Source organism: Parasteatoda tepidariorum, chromosome 9 (assembly GCF_043381705.1).
Source record: "Parasteatoda tepidariorum isolate YZ-2023 chromosome 9, CAS_Ptep_4.0, whole genome shotgun sequence".
Lineage (NCBI taxonomy): Eukaryota > Metazoa > Arthropoda > Arachnida > Araneae > Theridiidae > Parasteatoda > Parasteatoda tepidariorum.
In genome coordinates this window covers 11,327,558-11,345,217 of record NC_092212.1, presented here as the reverse complement: position 1 = coordinate 11,345,217, position 17,660 = coordinate 11,327,558, and the positions used below count along the sequence as shown (strand labels likewise).

General features: G+C 29.5%; 1 protein-coding gene across 1 annotated transcript in view; it reads right to left on the bottom strand.

The window, feature by feature from the left end:
* LOC107436801 (actin remodeling regulator NHS) overlaps positions 1-8,466 on the bottom strand; it is a 108,382-nt gene extending 99,916 nt beyond the window's left edge. The window contains exon 1 of the mRNA XM_043048999.2: positions 7,977-8,466. Within this exon, the coding sequence (XP_042904933.1) occupies positions 7,977-8,256 (280 nt within the window). The 5' untranslated portion in view covers positions 8,257-8,466. The remainder of the gene's footprint in view (positions 1-7,976) is intronic.
* Positions 8,467-17,660: the final 9,194 nt, after the last annotated feature.

Below are 17,660 nucleotides of genomic sequence, written 5' to 3'. Positions count from 1 at the left end.
AATAGTAATCCTATATGTTTTGTTTGTTCTGCTGCTACTGATGAGTCAACACACAATAACGCGATGAACACACGGAAATGAAAAAAAAGTAGATTTCCTATTTAATCTCATTTCCCCGATTAAACGATATTTAAGATTATATTCTGTAAAAACTATAACTGTTTTAAGAGTGAAGTAAATAGAAAAATCATTAAAATGTACTTAAAAAATTATAATGAACATTAACACGTTGAATGCCATTAGGGTCACCGGTGACCGGCGAAGCCAAGATCATTCGAAACACATAATTCGAGTAAATTTTTAATTTTTTTATATTATTATCGTTACTAAAATGGTTTGAAGAAATTAATGAAATATAGAACAGGCAAAAATAGTTTGATTTATATAAACAGAGATGCCAACTTGCTCTGGACAGCAAATAAATATTTTCAAGTGGTAGTTTATTAATAGTGATTTTTGGTTTAATGAATTCAATTTGGAAGATTTTTATCCACCACTATTTTTAAACAATTCGTGGCTTTATATAATTCACCACTTGTATTCAGCTATGTCATGCTTAATCTTTTAAAAAAACTGACAAAATCTGTCAAATATTTGCAAATTTAGTTTGTAGTTATTTACCGTTTGGCCAGATGGGCAAGTCATGTAAAATTAGCGTGCAAAGGAATATTACTAAATAAAATACAGATCTGTTTGCTTAACAGAAGTCGTATATTAATACAAAATAATATAATAAATACTCCCAAATTAAATGACATTTTTGAATTTATTCGGAAAAACTATAGCAGGTTCAATAGTCTAAAAAAATAAAAAGTGATTAAAATGTATTTGTTGTGTTGTTGCTGTTTCTAATGCTACTTGCCAATACCAGAAAGCCTGCTCGGTGAAACTAAACGAATTTTAAGCAGAAGCTTAAGCTTGTCTTTTAGTGCCGCCATTTATGGTCAGGAAAATAACTTCAGTCACACGTCACTGACTATTTATAGGGTGGACCTATTCATACATCAATTCATTCATTTAACCACAGATGGTAATTTTGACCGGAACCTGGAAATGATCAATCTTCAATTCAGTACCCCAGAGGTATGGTCTGTTATGGAAACATGGAGGACTTTGTGACCAGACAGATTTAACGTGCACCAGTCACCATATACTACACGGGGAGTCTTCGGCCAGAGTAGATCCAACTTACTACCTCTTGGACATGGGCCCAACGCCCTACCAACCAGGCTAACCCGGCCTTTAAAATTTATTTAAAAATTAAATGAACAATAAGGAAAATTAAAAAAAGCGTAACTGAATTAAATATGAATCTTCGCGTCATAGAAATCGTATAATTATAGAAAGTAATACTATGATAAATGATGATATAATAAATATTAATATAATAAATATAATTAAAATTTTTATTTTTGAATTTTTTAAAGAGGAATTAAATATTGATCTACTTGAAATTATTCTTAAGATTTTATTCCGTAAAATTTTCGATAATAATAACGATAGTAAAATGCAAGATATTCATTTTTTTAAATTGAAAAAAAATTTATGCATTTTCCGCAAACTCATTTAGTGTTGATGCACTTTTGCACCTCATTTAGTAGTGAGGTAAAATGATGCTAGTTTAAGATGTAAAAAGTACTTTGTGCGAAAATGTGGTAGAAAATAAGAATTTGCGTTTAGTTGATGATTTCTAGTTAGACTACTACTACTACTTTAGTTTTTAAAATATATTGCATTATTCAGATTAAAAATTTTGATAAAATATTTCAGATCAAAATATAATTACTTAGATTATTAATGTATTTTGTTAAATATGATACTGTCAACAACACTGTTAAATATGATTCATGGAAAAAAATTTAAAAAATTAGAAAGTTAAGTGACCTGCTTTTTATCTTTTCTAAAAAAATATACTATATATTAAAATGTTTTGAAGCTGTTCGGGTTAGTCAGTAAAAAAATAGAAAATTGCATTATTTTAATAAATTTTGTATCAAAACAAGAGCAAATTCACCATAACTTCCTGAATAATTAATTTTAAGACCTGTCACTTTGGCTAGTTTTAGAGCTTCACAAAAAAAAAGAAAGGAAATAAACGTAAAATATGTCATTGCAATAGTAACAACTCGTTTTTTCTTTCTTTTGTTTTTAAAGTTTTTGATTTTAACAGTTATGAACCAAGCAAAGCAAATAAAATTATATTAATGGTATCATTTAAGCCATTCCATGATAAACGAAAGCAAATGAATCAGTTTGAAGAGGCGAGAAAACTGCTTTTACGAAATGCAATTATTCACAATTTTCTTTATTTTCAATCAATTTCAGATCGATATAAAAATGCATTTAAGATATTTTAGGATGAAACTTTTATTCCTGTAAATAAGTGCTAAGAGTAAAATTAATGAGCTACCACTCTAGTTTTACAACAATTATTAATTATTATTTTTTTTTATAACTTCTTGTAAAATTATTTATTCTAGTGGTAGCTAAATTAATACTCAAATTTATTATTTTTATTCATTTGAATTTATTTTCCACACTAATACATATAAATGATTCTAAAGTTCATATGCAGCACCATTATGCACAGAGCTTGAGCTTTTGATGAGGCAATGTTGGCAAAATTAGGAATAATTTTGCAAACTTCAGTTTTTAAAAGTTTACCTCTTAATAAATATTTCACAAACAATGATTCACGTATTGCTGTATTAAAAGTATATACATTTGCAGGCTTGAGTGCTCAACTTAGATTTATAAATCTTAGTCAAGCAGAAAGACAGAACAATTCAGAGAAGGACATCACGAAGTATACATGCAGCGTTACGGAGGGATTCGAACCCGCTACCTCCACGCTTTGCACAGCGTTTGGCTGGCGATATTGCTCGGACAAAAAAAAGAGTCATTGCTTCAAATAATAACGTAAAGATTTAGTTTTAAGTGGTGATCAAATTCTTTTAATTTCAATTTATTAAGAATTAAAAGAAAATGCAAAGTTTGTTGACATTTTAAATATTAAAATCAAACTTTACAGAGTGGCCATAAACCTTGACAGCTGTGGGTATGGTATTATTATTAAATATATACACATATAAAAAAAAAATCAGAGCAAGAGATTTATAAGCAATGGAAGGAGAAACGGTAACTTAAGCTATGAAAAAAAAAATAAGAAAAAAGAGAGAGAGAGAAGAATGGGTAGGGGTATCGATTTAATCTCAACTCAATTAAGTAAAGTAAGCGCAAACGATCCGTACGAAAATAAATTATAAGAAAGAACGTTTTCGGCCTCATTTGTAACAATTAAAAATAGACTACAATTAGATCATGACCCAGTCCAATCCTATGACAAATTTTTACTCTATTAGTTTTCTCTTGCTAAACTAACATACATATACATGGAATATTTTTTTAATTCTATTTGCTTAACCCTTTCCGGTGTAGTGTGGCCAGTCTAGCAACACTAATTCAACAAATGCTAGACACACTACTAGAAATGTAAAATTAATTGCTTGAAGAAAAAAAAACGTTTATCAATCATTATTCTTTTAAGAACGAAGAGCTTTTGGGTCAAAAAGTCCTCCACGAAAGCAAATTTTTCCCAATACTTAACACGTTCACGCCGGATGTTGCGCCTGAAAGCGGGACGGAAAAGAGAAAATACTGGTAGAAGATCTATTTCAATGTTAGATAATATTCGGGAGAATATAATATCTATTCTCAATAATAACAATTCACTGTAAGGAAATTTATCACAGCGAAAAAGCAATTCAATATAAAAGTTGCATCCGTTAAAAACAATTGGTAGTTATAGATTTTTGTTATTCCCGGAAAAAAACTGAAAAAAAATGAAATTTATTTGTTACCAGTTTTTACTCCGGTGGGCCGCCCGATGAGACCATCCAGCGTGACCCACCGGTGGGTCACCCAGCCGTGAACGTTTTAAATGAAAATAAATTCAAGGGCTTTTCCATTGAAAGTACTAAATTAATGTGAGCATTAAGTGAAATGAATTATCTGATGCAATGTTACTACATAACTACCAATAAAAATAAAATAATGAGGCAACAAAATATCAAGACTCTAAAATTTTTAATATCAAAGTGGTGACGTATGATGTTATTGTAAAGGAGTCTGCGGAATATTTAAAAAAAAATTTCTATAGCCGCTGCTTTTAGTGCAGCTGGTACAAAGTTAACAAAGAAAATAAATATGTTAATATTCTTATTTATTTTATTTTTTTACAACTACTTTTCATTTTTTATATTATATTATATTTCTTATATTATTAGAAAAAAATTAATAAAAGGAAGAATTATTTTTTGTTCTGTTTTCTTATAGATGGCGCAACTCCTGTGCATTAGCATATCCCTAATTTAAGTTTTATTGTTTTCACACACAAAAAAAAAATCAATTAAAAAAATTAAATGGTGACAATTAAACTAAACTGAGCCGCGATGGCTCAGGGGGTAGAGCTTTCGCCTTCCAATGCGGCTAACCGGGTTCGAATCCCAGTCGATACGAATTCCGCAACCGGCTTGCACCGACCACAGTGCTGAAGCGAAATATCCTCAGTGGTAGATGGATCATGAGTTAGAGTCCCCTTGCCGTCAGGCTAACCTTGCGAGGTTCTCGTGGTCTTCCTCTCCATGTAACGCAAATGCGGGTTAGCTCCATCAAAAAGTCCTCCACGAAGGCAAATTTCTGCCACTACTCGATCCAGGATTTATCTTGTCTTCTGGATTGGGTTCAAAATTTCAAGGCTACGGAGTTGAACATTAGTAGTCGTAAACCCATAAAATTGGGTCGGTTGTTCAACGACAGTTATAAAATTAACCCTAACGTAGTTATTAAATATTTATTTAATCATATCACAATGCTTGTGAACAATATTTGACACATTTAAGCATTGTCGTCGGAAATGTTTCGAATTATCTGATTATACAAGTATTAAAAAACAACAAACAAGGCAACACTTTAAGTGGCTGACATTTTAAAAATTTATAAACACGTTGACGAAAAGTAAACATACAGAACTGTATTTATCAGATGATAAGACATGAAAGTGAAGAGTTTTTAAGGCGATTTCTAAATAAATGGTGACCTATATTANAGGGTTACTCAATGTAAATAAAAGAACGTTTGTAACACGTTGACGAGAGAAAAGTTCTACTTCAATGTTTTTCTTCCTGTTTCCCGAATATGGGGCACATAGTTTGCAAGCAAATTGAAGGTGAATTTTTTGTTTTGAACATGGCTGAAATTAAGCGCTTAAAAATTTAACATAGTGTGTGAAATCCGCGTTTGACAAATGGGTACATCTATAAAGGCCCTTTTTACAAAATGAAACATAATTCGAAATGTTTTTGCAAATCATATGACAAAATAGGTATAGCATGTATCTAAAAATGCGTGTTCCATTAAATAAAATAAACTTAAAATGGGCATTTTCTGTTCTTTCCCCCCCCCCTTTTTTAAAAAGTAAATTGCTCCTAAATTTAAAAAAAAAAACATAATTAACATTTTATTTTATAAACCGTCATTGAACAACCAATCCAATTTTTTGAGTTTACGAAGGCTAATGTTTAACTTCGTGGCCTTGTAATTTTGAATCCAATCCAGAAGACAAGGGAACTGCTGGATCAGTTATTGAGAGAATTTGCCTTCGTGAAGGACCTTTTTTTATGGAGCTAACCCAAATTTGCGTTACATGGAGAGGAAAACCACGAAAACCTCCCATGGTTAGCCTGATGCCAAGGGGATACTAACCCAGGATTCGTCTGCCACTAAGGATACCAGGATTCGTCTACCACTTTTTTAATGATTTTAATCACCACTATTCTTAGAAAAATTACGCAGATATATTAATATGCGTTGCTAACATGGTTGTCAACTTAAGTTTTCTCAAATACAACGTATTTGTTTGCTTAAAATTGAAGTTTTAATTTCATTTTAATACCACTGGGAAAAATGATAATGGAAGGGATTAGAAGTTGGCAGCAATGAAATTGCAATTTAAATTCGAATTTTGTACCACTGGGGGAAAACCATTCTCAAAAGTTGGCAGGTATGAGTTTAGGAATTAGAATTTCTTTCTACAACACAGAAAAAAAAAACAATTTGGCACTAAAACAAATTAAAATTCTTTTTGAACTACCACTCTAATTTAAAAACTTTAAAAATTGATATTTTCTCACTTCAATAACTATTATGAATTGAAAATATCTTATTTTGTTTGTTATGTTCAGAACTTGGTTAAAATATTTATTATTTTCTCCTGAGTTCTGTGAACCATAAATGCAATACGAAATTAATTCTCCTCAAATCCTTTTAATTGTAAATTTCGGATTCTTACATACAACGAGGGAACACAAATAACCAGCATAACTCTATTATTATAAGACTCTTATGTGATTCAAATAATTACCACACGTTTTAGTAAATTTTGTTTAAAAACACTAGTGTTCTATCGGGACATAATTGATCCAAAAACAAAGAAGGTAGTAGCGGTATTAATACGTTTTTAATGTTTAAAGAAATAATTGAAAAATATTTTTCCTACTTAATCGAAATGTTACAGCCAGTTCCTGAAAGCCTTTTATGATTGAAGTCGTCGCAAAATATGTTTACTTATGCTTCACAAACAGAAAGGGGGGAGGGAATAGGTAGTGCATAAAAAAAGAGCGTAGTTTTAGCAAAGTCAATAATTTCTTTATCCATTCTATAATCTTTTCAATTCACAAAGAGCCATCGTACTAATTTTTTGTAACCAAAGACAGTTGAGATTTGCTATTTTTTAAAACTCCTTATTTGTTACAAAAATATTTAAACAAATAATAATAAATAAATTTAAAAAAAACAGTAAAATAAACTAAGTTAGTCTATGATTCGACTCATTTTGTTAAAAAGGGGACGAGGAACAGGAGCATAGTGGATTAAAAAAAAGTAAAAGAAAAGGAACATATAGTTGATGAAAAATGAGCTTGATTTCAGTAAACACATACATATATACACGGGTATGCAAACTTTCTAAAATATTTCAAGCATCGAACAGTTAGCGATTTTCCAAAATTTAGCGATGTGAGTTAAATGGGGGGTGGGGGTGGGGAGAGATATATGCAGTGTTTACAAACGACAGTAAATCTACAAATAAAACACGTTGTAAATTGCAATAAGAGAGAAATCGAATTTTAAATAAAATTGCTAAGTTTAATTTTTCCCCTGACAATGGAAGGGAGATTTTATGCAAACAAAATTATGCTTTTCACAATATTTAAAAAACCCCATCTCCTCCAAGGTGGAAAAAAAAAAAAAACTTTCTCCGATTGCATTTCTTTTTTTTTTCTTTCCAATTTACTTTTTTCGTCACATAGAGAAACCGTGGAAACTAATGTTAAAAAGTAAAAGCAGACGGACGAGCTCTTACCTAAGCGATAGTTGGGTGAGTTAAATAAAAAATATTTTTATTATGATCAAAACTAAACAAATCAAGATGAAGTAAGAGCTGCCATGTTTTCTTTTAAAATTCAATTCTCTTTTGCAAAGTACATCCCAAGAAAAACAATATAAAACTTTTACGATAAATAAGAATATACACACTAACCTATCAGAACTCGAAATTTATTGAAAGACGAAAAAGAGAAAAAACTGGTAAGAATATAATTTCATTTTAACGTGTATTTTTTTCTTTCAGGAAGAGTAAAATATCTATGATCATTAAAATTTTTCAACAGTTATATTATAAAATGTAAATATAGCACTACTCACTCGCAAAAAAAATAAATTAAAAAAATAAATAAATAAAATAACGTGGAATTTTTCCTAATTAAAAATAGGAAGAGTTTATCTCTTTCCCATACACTAGCTATAATTGAAATGCTTTAACTACCAGTTTTTTTCTTTTCTCTTTTCCATCTCACTTTCAGTCCTGGTTCTTAAATTTATATTTAGAAGTCACTTTAAAATTAATATCTAATACTCACGAACTATGACAGCTCGAGCATTTAAATTATCCACAACGTTTTGACAGGTAGATAACTTTTCCTTCAATTTTTCCGTCCTTTCACCCAGCAGACGACATTCACAAGCTATTTCAACAAACATTTTATCCGCTATTTTGGCAACAGAAGCCAACTGCCGTAGAACACTTGCAAATGTCAAATTTGCGGTTCTATCAAAATCACATAATTCCCTTTTTTTATCCGGTGGTAGAGGTTTTCTGCTAAGGAACACCGGTTCCACAGACCACTTACGAAAAGGCATTATTCACACACACAAATAAAAAACACTGATTTAAATTGCTGCCACAACACAATAATTAATCCTCGTTAATTGTATTCCATTTTTATCGTTTGCAAATTCTCCCCATATTAAAAATTTTTCACCGGTTTCGCACCCGGCGGCACCGGATAACGGATACAAGCACAATCTTCCTCCCTAGTTCTCAACTCAACTTTTGACTTGTATGAATGAAACTTTTTTTTTTCGATCAAACCGCGCGAATGAGAGAAATATGATTGGCTACTAGGGTTATTCTTCTTTGGCGATAGAATAACTCGCCAAACCAGGTGAGCATCATTATTTCCAGTCAAGGTAAAAAAAGTATTCATTATATTTTTTATTTATATTTTTGTTTAACATTATTTTAATATCGGAAAATATCTGTACTTTAAAGCCAATATTGATTTCAAAGATTGTAGAATTTTATATATTAAACTATGCATTGAAATACTAAACGTTTTGAAACTCCAGAAATTAAAGCGCAAACTTTTAAATATGTCAAAACCCATATAATTTTTACAAATTAAAAGAATTGTTTTTAAAAAAATCTAAAACTTCATTTCTAAAGTAATTTTGTACTTTAAAATGCTTATACATATGTGTTTTTGTAATAAGCAATGCTTTCAACACCTATTTATTTCCCTATATGCCATAAAATGAATTGTCATCGTATCCTTTATTAGATTTTCATTGGACAAAAAAGAAAAAAAAATCACATGACGTAGTTTTTGATAAACAAAGAATGCCTAGTTATCTTAGGTTGTCATCAGCATAAAATTAATATAAGGTATAAAGTTATTTACATTTAAGTTGCTTATTGATCTCTGATTTAATCATATTAACCTTTTTTTATCATTCCTTCTTAATATTATTCTCTGTTATTAATAAATTTTTGATTTGAATTATTATTCAAACTGAAAGGAAAAGTAGCTTTCCTACAATAAGTTAAAAAGTAATTACGCAACAGTTTCGTATGAACGTAATTTAGTAAACATTTTAAAACTTTTGAATGATAAATATGGTAGTTTATATCTCATTTAATACTAAATATAAACTTTATTTTAAAATTATATGCAATTTTATGTAAAATTGTTCCCAGTCAACATGAACAAATAAAACAATCAATATATAATTACTATTTAAAATTGTAAACCTGCATTACAAATCAATTTTTCACACTGCTGCTTAGGCGAAAAACTTTTAACGAATCTTTATGGTACAGCAAGTATTAAATCTGAATTCTACAGAACAAGTTTGTAGACAAAGTTGCAACTGGAACCGGGGAAAATGATTTATTTCAAATTTTATCCCCATAGAATCATTCATCAGTTCTCAATTTTATTATACTATGAAACCCTTTTGGCGGAACTCCATCATTATAAAAAAATCATGCTCAATAGCAGCTGTGAATATATAGGTAAATGTCCGAAACATATACTAGGTCTAGTTAAGTGCCCTACATCAATATTTTTTTAAGGTTCAATGCCACTGCCCGGTAAAAATTGCCCGGTATGCCCTACATCAATGTTTTTTTTAAAAAATCAAGTGTCACTGCCCTATATGCATGTAACCGGTACTCCGAACACTGATGTTTCTTCTAATCTATCCTCAGCAGATATTAAAATATCGAATAAATATTAATATATCAACGAATGCATTAGTATTAATCGGATATAACAAATATTTCGGACATTCACCAAATATGATTGTTGACATTCACCGTTGACACGTCAACCTCGCTTAAAGGAATACCATTGGTTCCAGCCAACTCTATTCAATTAAGCGGGATGGTTGTTCGATTAAAAGGGGAGTGCATTATTCAATCTTAAATGCTAAATTTTTACGAAATTTTACATTTTAGTGGTATTTTATACAGGGTGTAATGTTTTAATTAAATAAACGCAATTTTATGATTAATAAACAGTTACAATTAAGGATCATAAAATATCTATGTTATTCAAAGTTATATAAAAACACATCAATTCGAATGACAAGTATAAAATAGGTACTATTATTTTATTCCTTTCGAAAAAATCTGTAATTGATGGCTGTTTTTGAACTCGTTCGTCAATTCATCAAAATTTTATATTTTTCTTTCTTTTTCTACTTGCGTATTCCTATCGAATGCTTTCAGAATTCTTTTTATCCTCGAAACTTCAGAAATTCCAAATTGATTAACTATTTTAGTTCTAGATTTTTTTGAAATTTATTAATTCCAAAACTCCCCCCCCCCCCCNAAACCCCCCCCCCCCCCATAAACTCAAATCATTCCTTTTCGTACTCATCGAGCAAAGTTTATTCAAGTTTATTCACTGCCCTTTATTTTACTCATTTAGTCTACACTGTAGACTAGTGAGTAAGCTGGAGAACCGGGAGAAGACCATAAGTCTTGAAGGCAAAATAAATCATTCTGCACCATCTTTTATTCTAAATAATGGGTCAGCGGAGTGAATTAAAGAGGGGTAAAACCTCCTTAATTTACTCCAATGTATTGCCAGCAAGATTTGATTTATTCTTGAACTATAACCATAACGCCTGTTTCGAGCAATAACTAAACAGGGGGTAATAAAAATCCCCTTCTAGTTGAAGAAACATTTTTTTAAAAATAAATAAAATTTTTTAACCCATTGGCAAAGTGGGTCTTGTTTTGGGTTTTATGGCGTGCTCACTTTTTTTGAACGTCATCGCACTTTTAAACTGTTTTCAAAAGTAATAGTAAACAGTGCGCATGCGTCGTCATTGCATGCGTTGCCATGGCGACAGCTGCTGTTTAATAATTTTTTTTAGAATTCTTTTTTTATTTTTATTTTCACCAGCAGTCATTCTTAATGTATTTACATAATAATAATTTAAATTATTTTCATACTCTTTTTATTATTATTTATAACTACTGTCGACGGTGATTTTAATATAAATATGAATACTGAAGAAGGAAAAGTATTTTGTGAGATCTTGAAACACGTATATAACCAGGATTTGAAAACCAATCAGCCTGCAAACATCAATTGAGACAGTTTTTGCAGCCCATGGTTTGAAATGATGTGGCGTTTATCTGTGTCAAACAAGAAAGAAAAAAAAAAAAAGCATTTGACCAGTGGCTAACCAGTGATCGTAATAAAACGATCTCGTTTTTTTTTTTTTTAATTTTTTTTCTTCATTTTAATACCTCTTTATGTAATTATTAGAGGACTGGAAACAACAAATAACCGTTTAAGCAAGGAATAAAACATTAGTTTCATATAAAATGACTTGATTCCATTACATTTTATTCGTATAAGCGGGTTATGTTTATGTATTGAAAATAATTTGTGCGAAGAATTAACTATTTAATAATTAATTTGATGTTATGAGTTTGTTCTTTATCTATGTATATGCTGAAAGTGAATTAAATAAGCTGAATAGTACTTTTTTAGAAACGAAGTGTTATACACTTTGGGAATAGAGAACCATAATTCATTATTCTTGAATTTAGTTATTTTATTTGAAATTAAAAAGCCCGTTGAGAAATACACTTTGACTGTTTAAAATGTTTTTCGTTTTCATAATTATTAATTAGTGTATCCTTATCGAGAAAAAAAAATGTTTTTTTTTTTTTTTTAAANTACCATTGGTTCCAGCCAAACAAGCGAGTTGGTTTTTCGATTAAAAGGGGAGTGCATTTTTCAATCTTAAATGCTAAATTTTCACGAAATTTTACATTTTAGTGGTATTTTATACAGGGTGTAATGTTTTAATTAAATAAACGCAATTTTATGATTAATAAACAGTTACAATTAAAGATTATAAAATATGTATGTTATTCAAAGTTATATAAAAATACATCAATTCGAATGAAAAGTATAAAATAGGTACTATCATTTTATTCCTCCAGAAAAAATCTGTAATTGAAGGCTGTTATTAAACTCGTTCGTTAATTCATCAAAATTTTATATTTTTCTTTCTTTTCCTACTTGCGTATTCCTTTCGAATGCTCTCAGAATTCTTTTTATCCTCGAAACTTCACAGATTCCAAATTAATTAACAATTTTAGTTTTAGATTTTTTTTTTAAATTTATTATTTTCTAAACTCCCCCTCCCCCTCCTATAAACTCAAATCATTCCTTTTCGTACTCATAGAGTAACCTACTCAAAGTTTATTCAAGTTTGTTCACTGCTCTTTATGTTACTCATTTAGTTTACACTGTAGACTAGTGAGTAAGCTGGAGAACCGGGAGAAGACCATAAGTCTTGAAGGCAAAATAAATCATTCTGCACCATCTTTTATTCTAAATAATGGGTCAGCGGAGTGAATTAAAGAGGGGTAAAACCTCCTTAATTTACTCCAATGTATTGCCAGCAAGATTTGATTTATTCTTGAACTATAACCATAACGCCTGTTTCGAGCAATAACTAAACAGGGGTTAATAAAAATCCCCTTCTAGTTGAAGAAACATTTTTCTTAAAAATAAATAAGATTTTTTAACCCATTGGCAAAGTGGGTCTTGTTTTGGGTTTGATGGCGTGCGAACTTTATTTGGACGTCATCACACTTTTAAACTGTGTTCAAGAGTAATAGTAAACAGTGCGCATGCGCCGTCATTGCATGCGTTGCTATGGCGACCGCTACTGCTTGATAATCTTTTTTTATAATTATTTTTTTATTTTTATTTTCACCAGCAGTCATTCTTTTTACATAATAATAATTTAAAGTATTTGTATGTTCTTTTTCTTGTTAACTTATAATTTACTGACTTGACGGTGATTTTATTATAAATATGAATCCTGAAGGAGGAAAAGTATTTTGTGAGGTCTTGAAACACGTATATAGCCAGGATATGAAAACCAATCCGACGACAAACATCAATTGAGACAGTTTTTGCAACCCATGATTTGAAATGTTTTGGCGTTTATCGGAGTCCAAGAAGGAAAGAAAAAAAAAAAGCATCTGACCAATGGGTAACCACTGACCGTAATAAAATAATAAGAAAATGTTTCTCTTTTTTTAAATTTTTTTTTCCTTTATACTTTATACTTTTTCTTTAAACTCTTTAATGCAATTAAGCGAGGACTGGAAACAACAAATAACCGTTTAAGCAAGGAATTAGTTTCATATAAAATTACATTAGTTTCATATAAAATGATATGGTTCCATTAAATTTTATTCGTATACGCGGGTTATATTTATATTTATAAGAGGAAAATAATTTACATGAAGAATTGACTATTTACTAATTAATTTAATGTTATGAATTTGTTCTTTATCTATGCATATGCTGAAAATGAATTAAGTAAGCAGAACTGTGCTTTTTAAAAACGAACTGTTATGAACATTGAGAATAGAGAAACATAATTTTTTATTTTTGAATTTAGTTATTTTATTTGAAATTTAAAACCTCGATGAGAAATACACTTTGACTTTTTTAAATGTTTTTCGTTTTCGTAATTATTGATTAGCGTATCCTTATTGAAAAAAAAAGTTTTTTTTTTTTTTAAATTTTGCATACATAATTCTCAATAAACAACCGAAATATTAAAGAAATTATGGAAAATTGATTGGAAATAAATAAAAAGTATTACTGATTTAAAAAAACCGTCACTTTCTGAACCCTTGTAATCTTTCCACGGAACCCTAGGGCAGCGATATCCTATATAGAGCCCTAGGGTTTTCGGGAATAACGACATTTGTTTTAACCAGTTACTTTTGAAAATTTCAATTATAGTTAAATTCAATCAATGATACATTAGTTATTTTATATTTGCCTGTTGAACATATGAAAGAAAAATTCCAATGAAAAAAAAAATAGCTAACTTTTTTTTTTTAATGAATACAATTTTTCCATCAAACGAGTATACCACAAAGTTATCTGGTTAATATATTGAATATATAATTACCAGATAGTTAGTATATTAAATAAATTATGAGAAAATCACGCATTTATAAAAACTTTAATTCTAATAAAACTTTACTTAATAACTATTAAACTATACTAAAACTATACTAATTATATTAAAACTTTAATAATTATTTCCCATCCCAAGAGAAAGAGAGAGAGAGAGAGAAAAAAAGGAAAGTGTAGAAAAAAAAGTGTTCTACTGCTTTACTGAATTTATCGCCAAAATGGCGATAAATTTAGTAATCGCGTAGCTCTTTTCAAAAGTTAAAAAACCACATGTTGAAGGAAGAACGGAGGAAGCATGTCAATCACATAACTTTCTCTTCTAAACAAATCCGATGGATGGAGATAAATCTTATTACAGTCGTGATTCAAGGTAAAATGAACAAAATGTTTAAATCTTTCTTATGATTATTTTATGATGGAAGAAAATTGAAGTTCTCGCTTTGGAACAATAGTATTCGCAGAAAAATGAAAGGATATTATTTTCATACAAATGGATGCTTTCTTTAATGATTTCTTTTTAAATAAATAAATAAACTCATTATTGGGTATTGACATGTATATTGGGTAAATATTTTTGGCAATCTATTTTAACTTCAAGACGTTCCTCGAATCATTTTCGCCAGAAAGAATAAAAAAAGCGAAAGTTTTAGCAACTTTATTTCGAAGCAAAGCTTTAAATTTAAGCTACATAGTATACTATTTTGCTATAAAGAATTATCTGGAATTTAAAATTGACAAATTCCTTATATATTTTAAAAATTATGGAATTCTTTCAAAAAATCGATATTTTAGAGATATTTTTCCAATTAAAAATTTATAAAAATTAAAGGATTTCTCAATTTTTCACTAATTAATTTATTAAAAACATAATATTTTTCGATTTTTTTCACTTAGAAGTTTATTAAAAACGAATTCGTCCTAATTTTTCAACTTAAAAAATTAAAAAGACCGAAATATTTTTCAATTTTTGCATGGTTTCATGAGGATTGGTGTAAATTTTCAATTATAAAAAAAAAATTGGATCACTAAGTTTCTCACAAACCTTTGGTTTTTTTTTTTTTTTTTTTTTTTTTTTTTTTTTTTTTTTTTGTATTGAGCCCAGCCAACTATTACTCTTTTTGTAAAATATTAGAGTGGTAGATATTTAAAAGCCAAAACCTTTTTCACCAAATGTGATTGTTGGTAATTTTGCCCACATTTTAAAAGCCTCAACAAGAAAGAGATAGACATATGAACTTTTAAATCATATGAACTTTTAATCTAAGTGGAGTGGAAAATATGTTTAAATGAATAAAAAAAAATACAACTTTGCAACCACTAGAATAAATTTTTACGAAAAGCGTAATAAGTTGGCATCCCTGTTTTGATCATTTGCACCATTTTGATTATTTGCACCATCAATGCATGTTAGTGGGCGCTGACTAAAAGGTATAAAAAAAAATTAAGAGGCCTCTTTTCTCTTGACCGAACTCAACAGTCAAAGAGGTGGAGACGCAGAGGGAAAATCCTAAATATGCTTTAAAATCTTTTTTATTTAATATTCATAAAAAGACTGAGCTGAAATATATATACACTACTCAGCTGTGTCCTCCGAAATATGTGAATTATAAGGCTGTTATCCAATCAAAATTAGAATAATTTAGTGTGAGGCATTTTAGAATCTCGATTAAATTTTTTCTGACAAGATTACACCAAGATCAAGAAACATATGAGGTTAGAATTTTTTTTAAGGCGGGTAGTTCAGAACTGAGAAGATAAATTCGCGTCTCTGATATCAAATCTGCTATCGGTTTTTCTTAACAAGCTACTGTTTTATAGAAAGCCTCCACACAGTTTCTAATAGGTAGTTCGATCAGACCATTATGAAGGTAAACTAGTTTCCAAAAAAGCTATTCAATAGAAAATCTGAGAAAAATAACCGGAGCAAATATACGTCTAATTTTTTTTTAAATTTATGAATATAATTGGTTTTTCTTATTTACTTGTCAACCACCAAAGATTCAATTCTCACATATATATGATAACTTTCTCTCAATTATTTTTAAAATAGAATTTGGTTTCATGCGCACAATTGGTACACTTTTTAAATAGTCTGCGCGAACTACTTATAAAAAACCACGTGAAGGCTTTCTGATGTAGGAGGTGATGATTTGGCCCTGATTTGCCACTTTCATTCAGAGCTGTTTTTCCTATATTGTTTTATAATTTTTATTTTTATGTTTCACTCGGATATCACGGTTTTTCTAGTCTTGTTCTTCATCGTTATTTCCTAGTTTCGTTGGCAACTTTGTTTTTCATGTTTCAAATTACTTTTGTTTTCTTCAACCACGTCTGGCAAGTCTTGAGAATGGGTTCCGGTTTTTGAGCGCTTGGAATGTGTCGACTTCTATTACCATCTTTTTCTTTTTAAAGCCAATGCAGTTTTTAATCAAAACAACTTTTTTAATTTCTCAAAAAAAAAAGGGGGAGTCTTTTTAATGACTTCTTCAAACACAAGGTACGCATTAGGATACCTCACTAAATGAATGGTACCCACAACCTGGAAAAATTAAAAAGTGGTGACGAGCTTTCTCAAGACTGCTTAATTTCATAATTTAACTTCCTATTATTTTTATAAAATCAGTTTTGAAATTTTATATATCTATATAACTTTTGCTATCTGTTCTTCTGTTTGATTATCAATAGACATCACCGTCTAATTATTGTTAGTAATCGGAATAATCAAGATAATTAAAAGACAGGGATAGGTATGACATTGAAAGGTTTGTACTTGTCCGGTATTTTCTACACTGATGAATTATTGAGCGATAAATTGCCATTGTCCGCAATCCCTATACCAATCTTTTTCTTCTTTTAAGTTAAACGCCATTAAATAAAATAACTTATCCCAAAAAACTTAAGGTGTAATAAATTTTGCAATTGCCATTATATTTATTACTTGTCAATCTTTCCTTCGTTAATCAACGAAAGATTATTAATTGTTTTTAAAAATGAATATTAATCAAAGTTTCATTGCTTATTTTAAAAATATTTAGTAAATAAATGAAGAATTAAAGTTGTTCATAATATACTTTTTTAATATTAGCCTTTAAATTGGGCTTTGTAACAGAGAATTCAATTTACATGTTCGGAGAGGCATTTGTTCTTGTTCTTAATTAGATTTTAATGCATACATAGCTTTACCGTTCAAGAATTAATGCATACATCAGCTTATTCAACTAAAGATGAATGAGCTGAAATATGGTTTCCAATAAAATAAAAACGAAAAAGGAGGAAACATGTGTACGTGTGTGGGGTGAGGAGAGCATATTATAAAAGGAAGTTAAATGGGAATGTAAGAAAATTTAACACTGATGTATTTATTCACTTACATTTTTTTTACTATGACTCTAAAATGTCTGACAAATTATCATGAAATATTTAACTACTTTGTATTTAAAAAATAAAAGACTAACAGACGAACACACATTATTTGGTTTTTGTCGCTCATAAAGACTGATTGCAGAT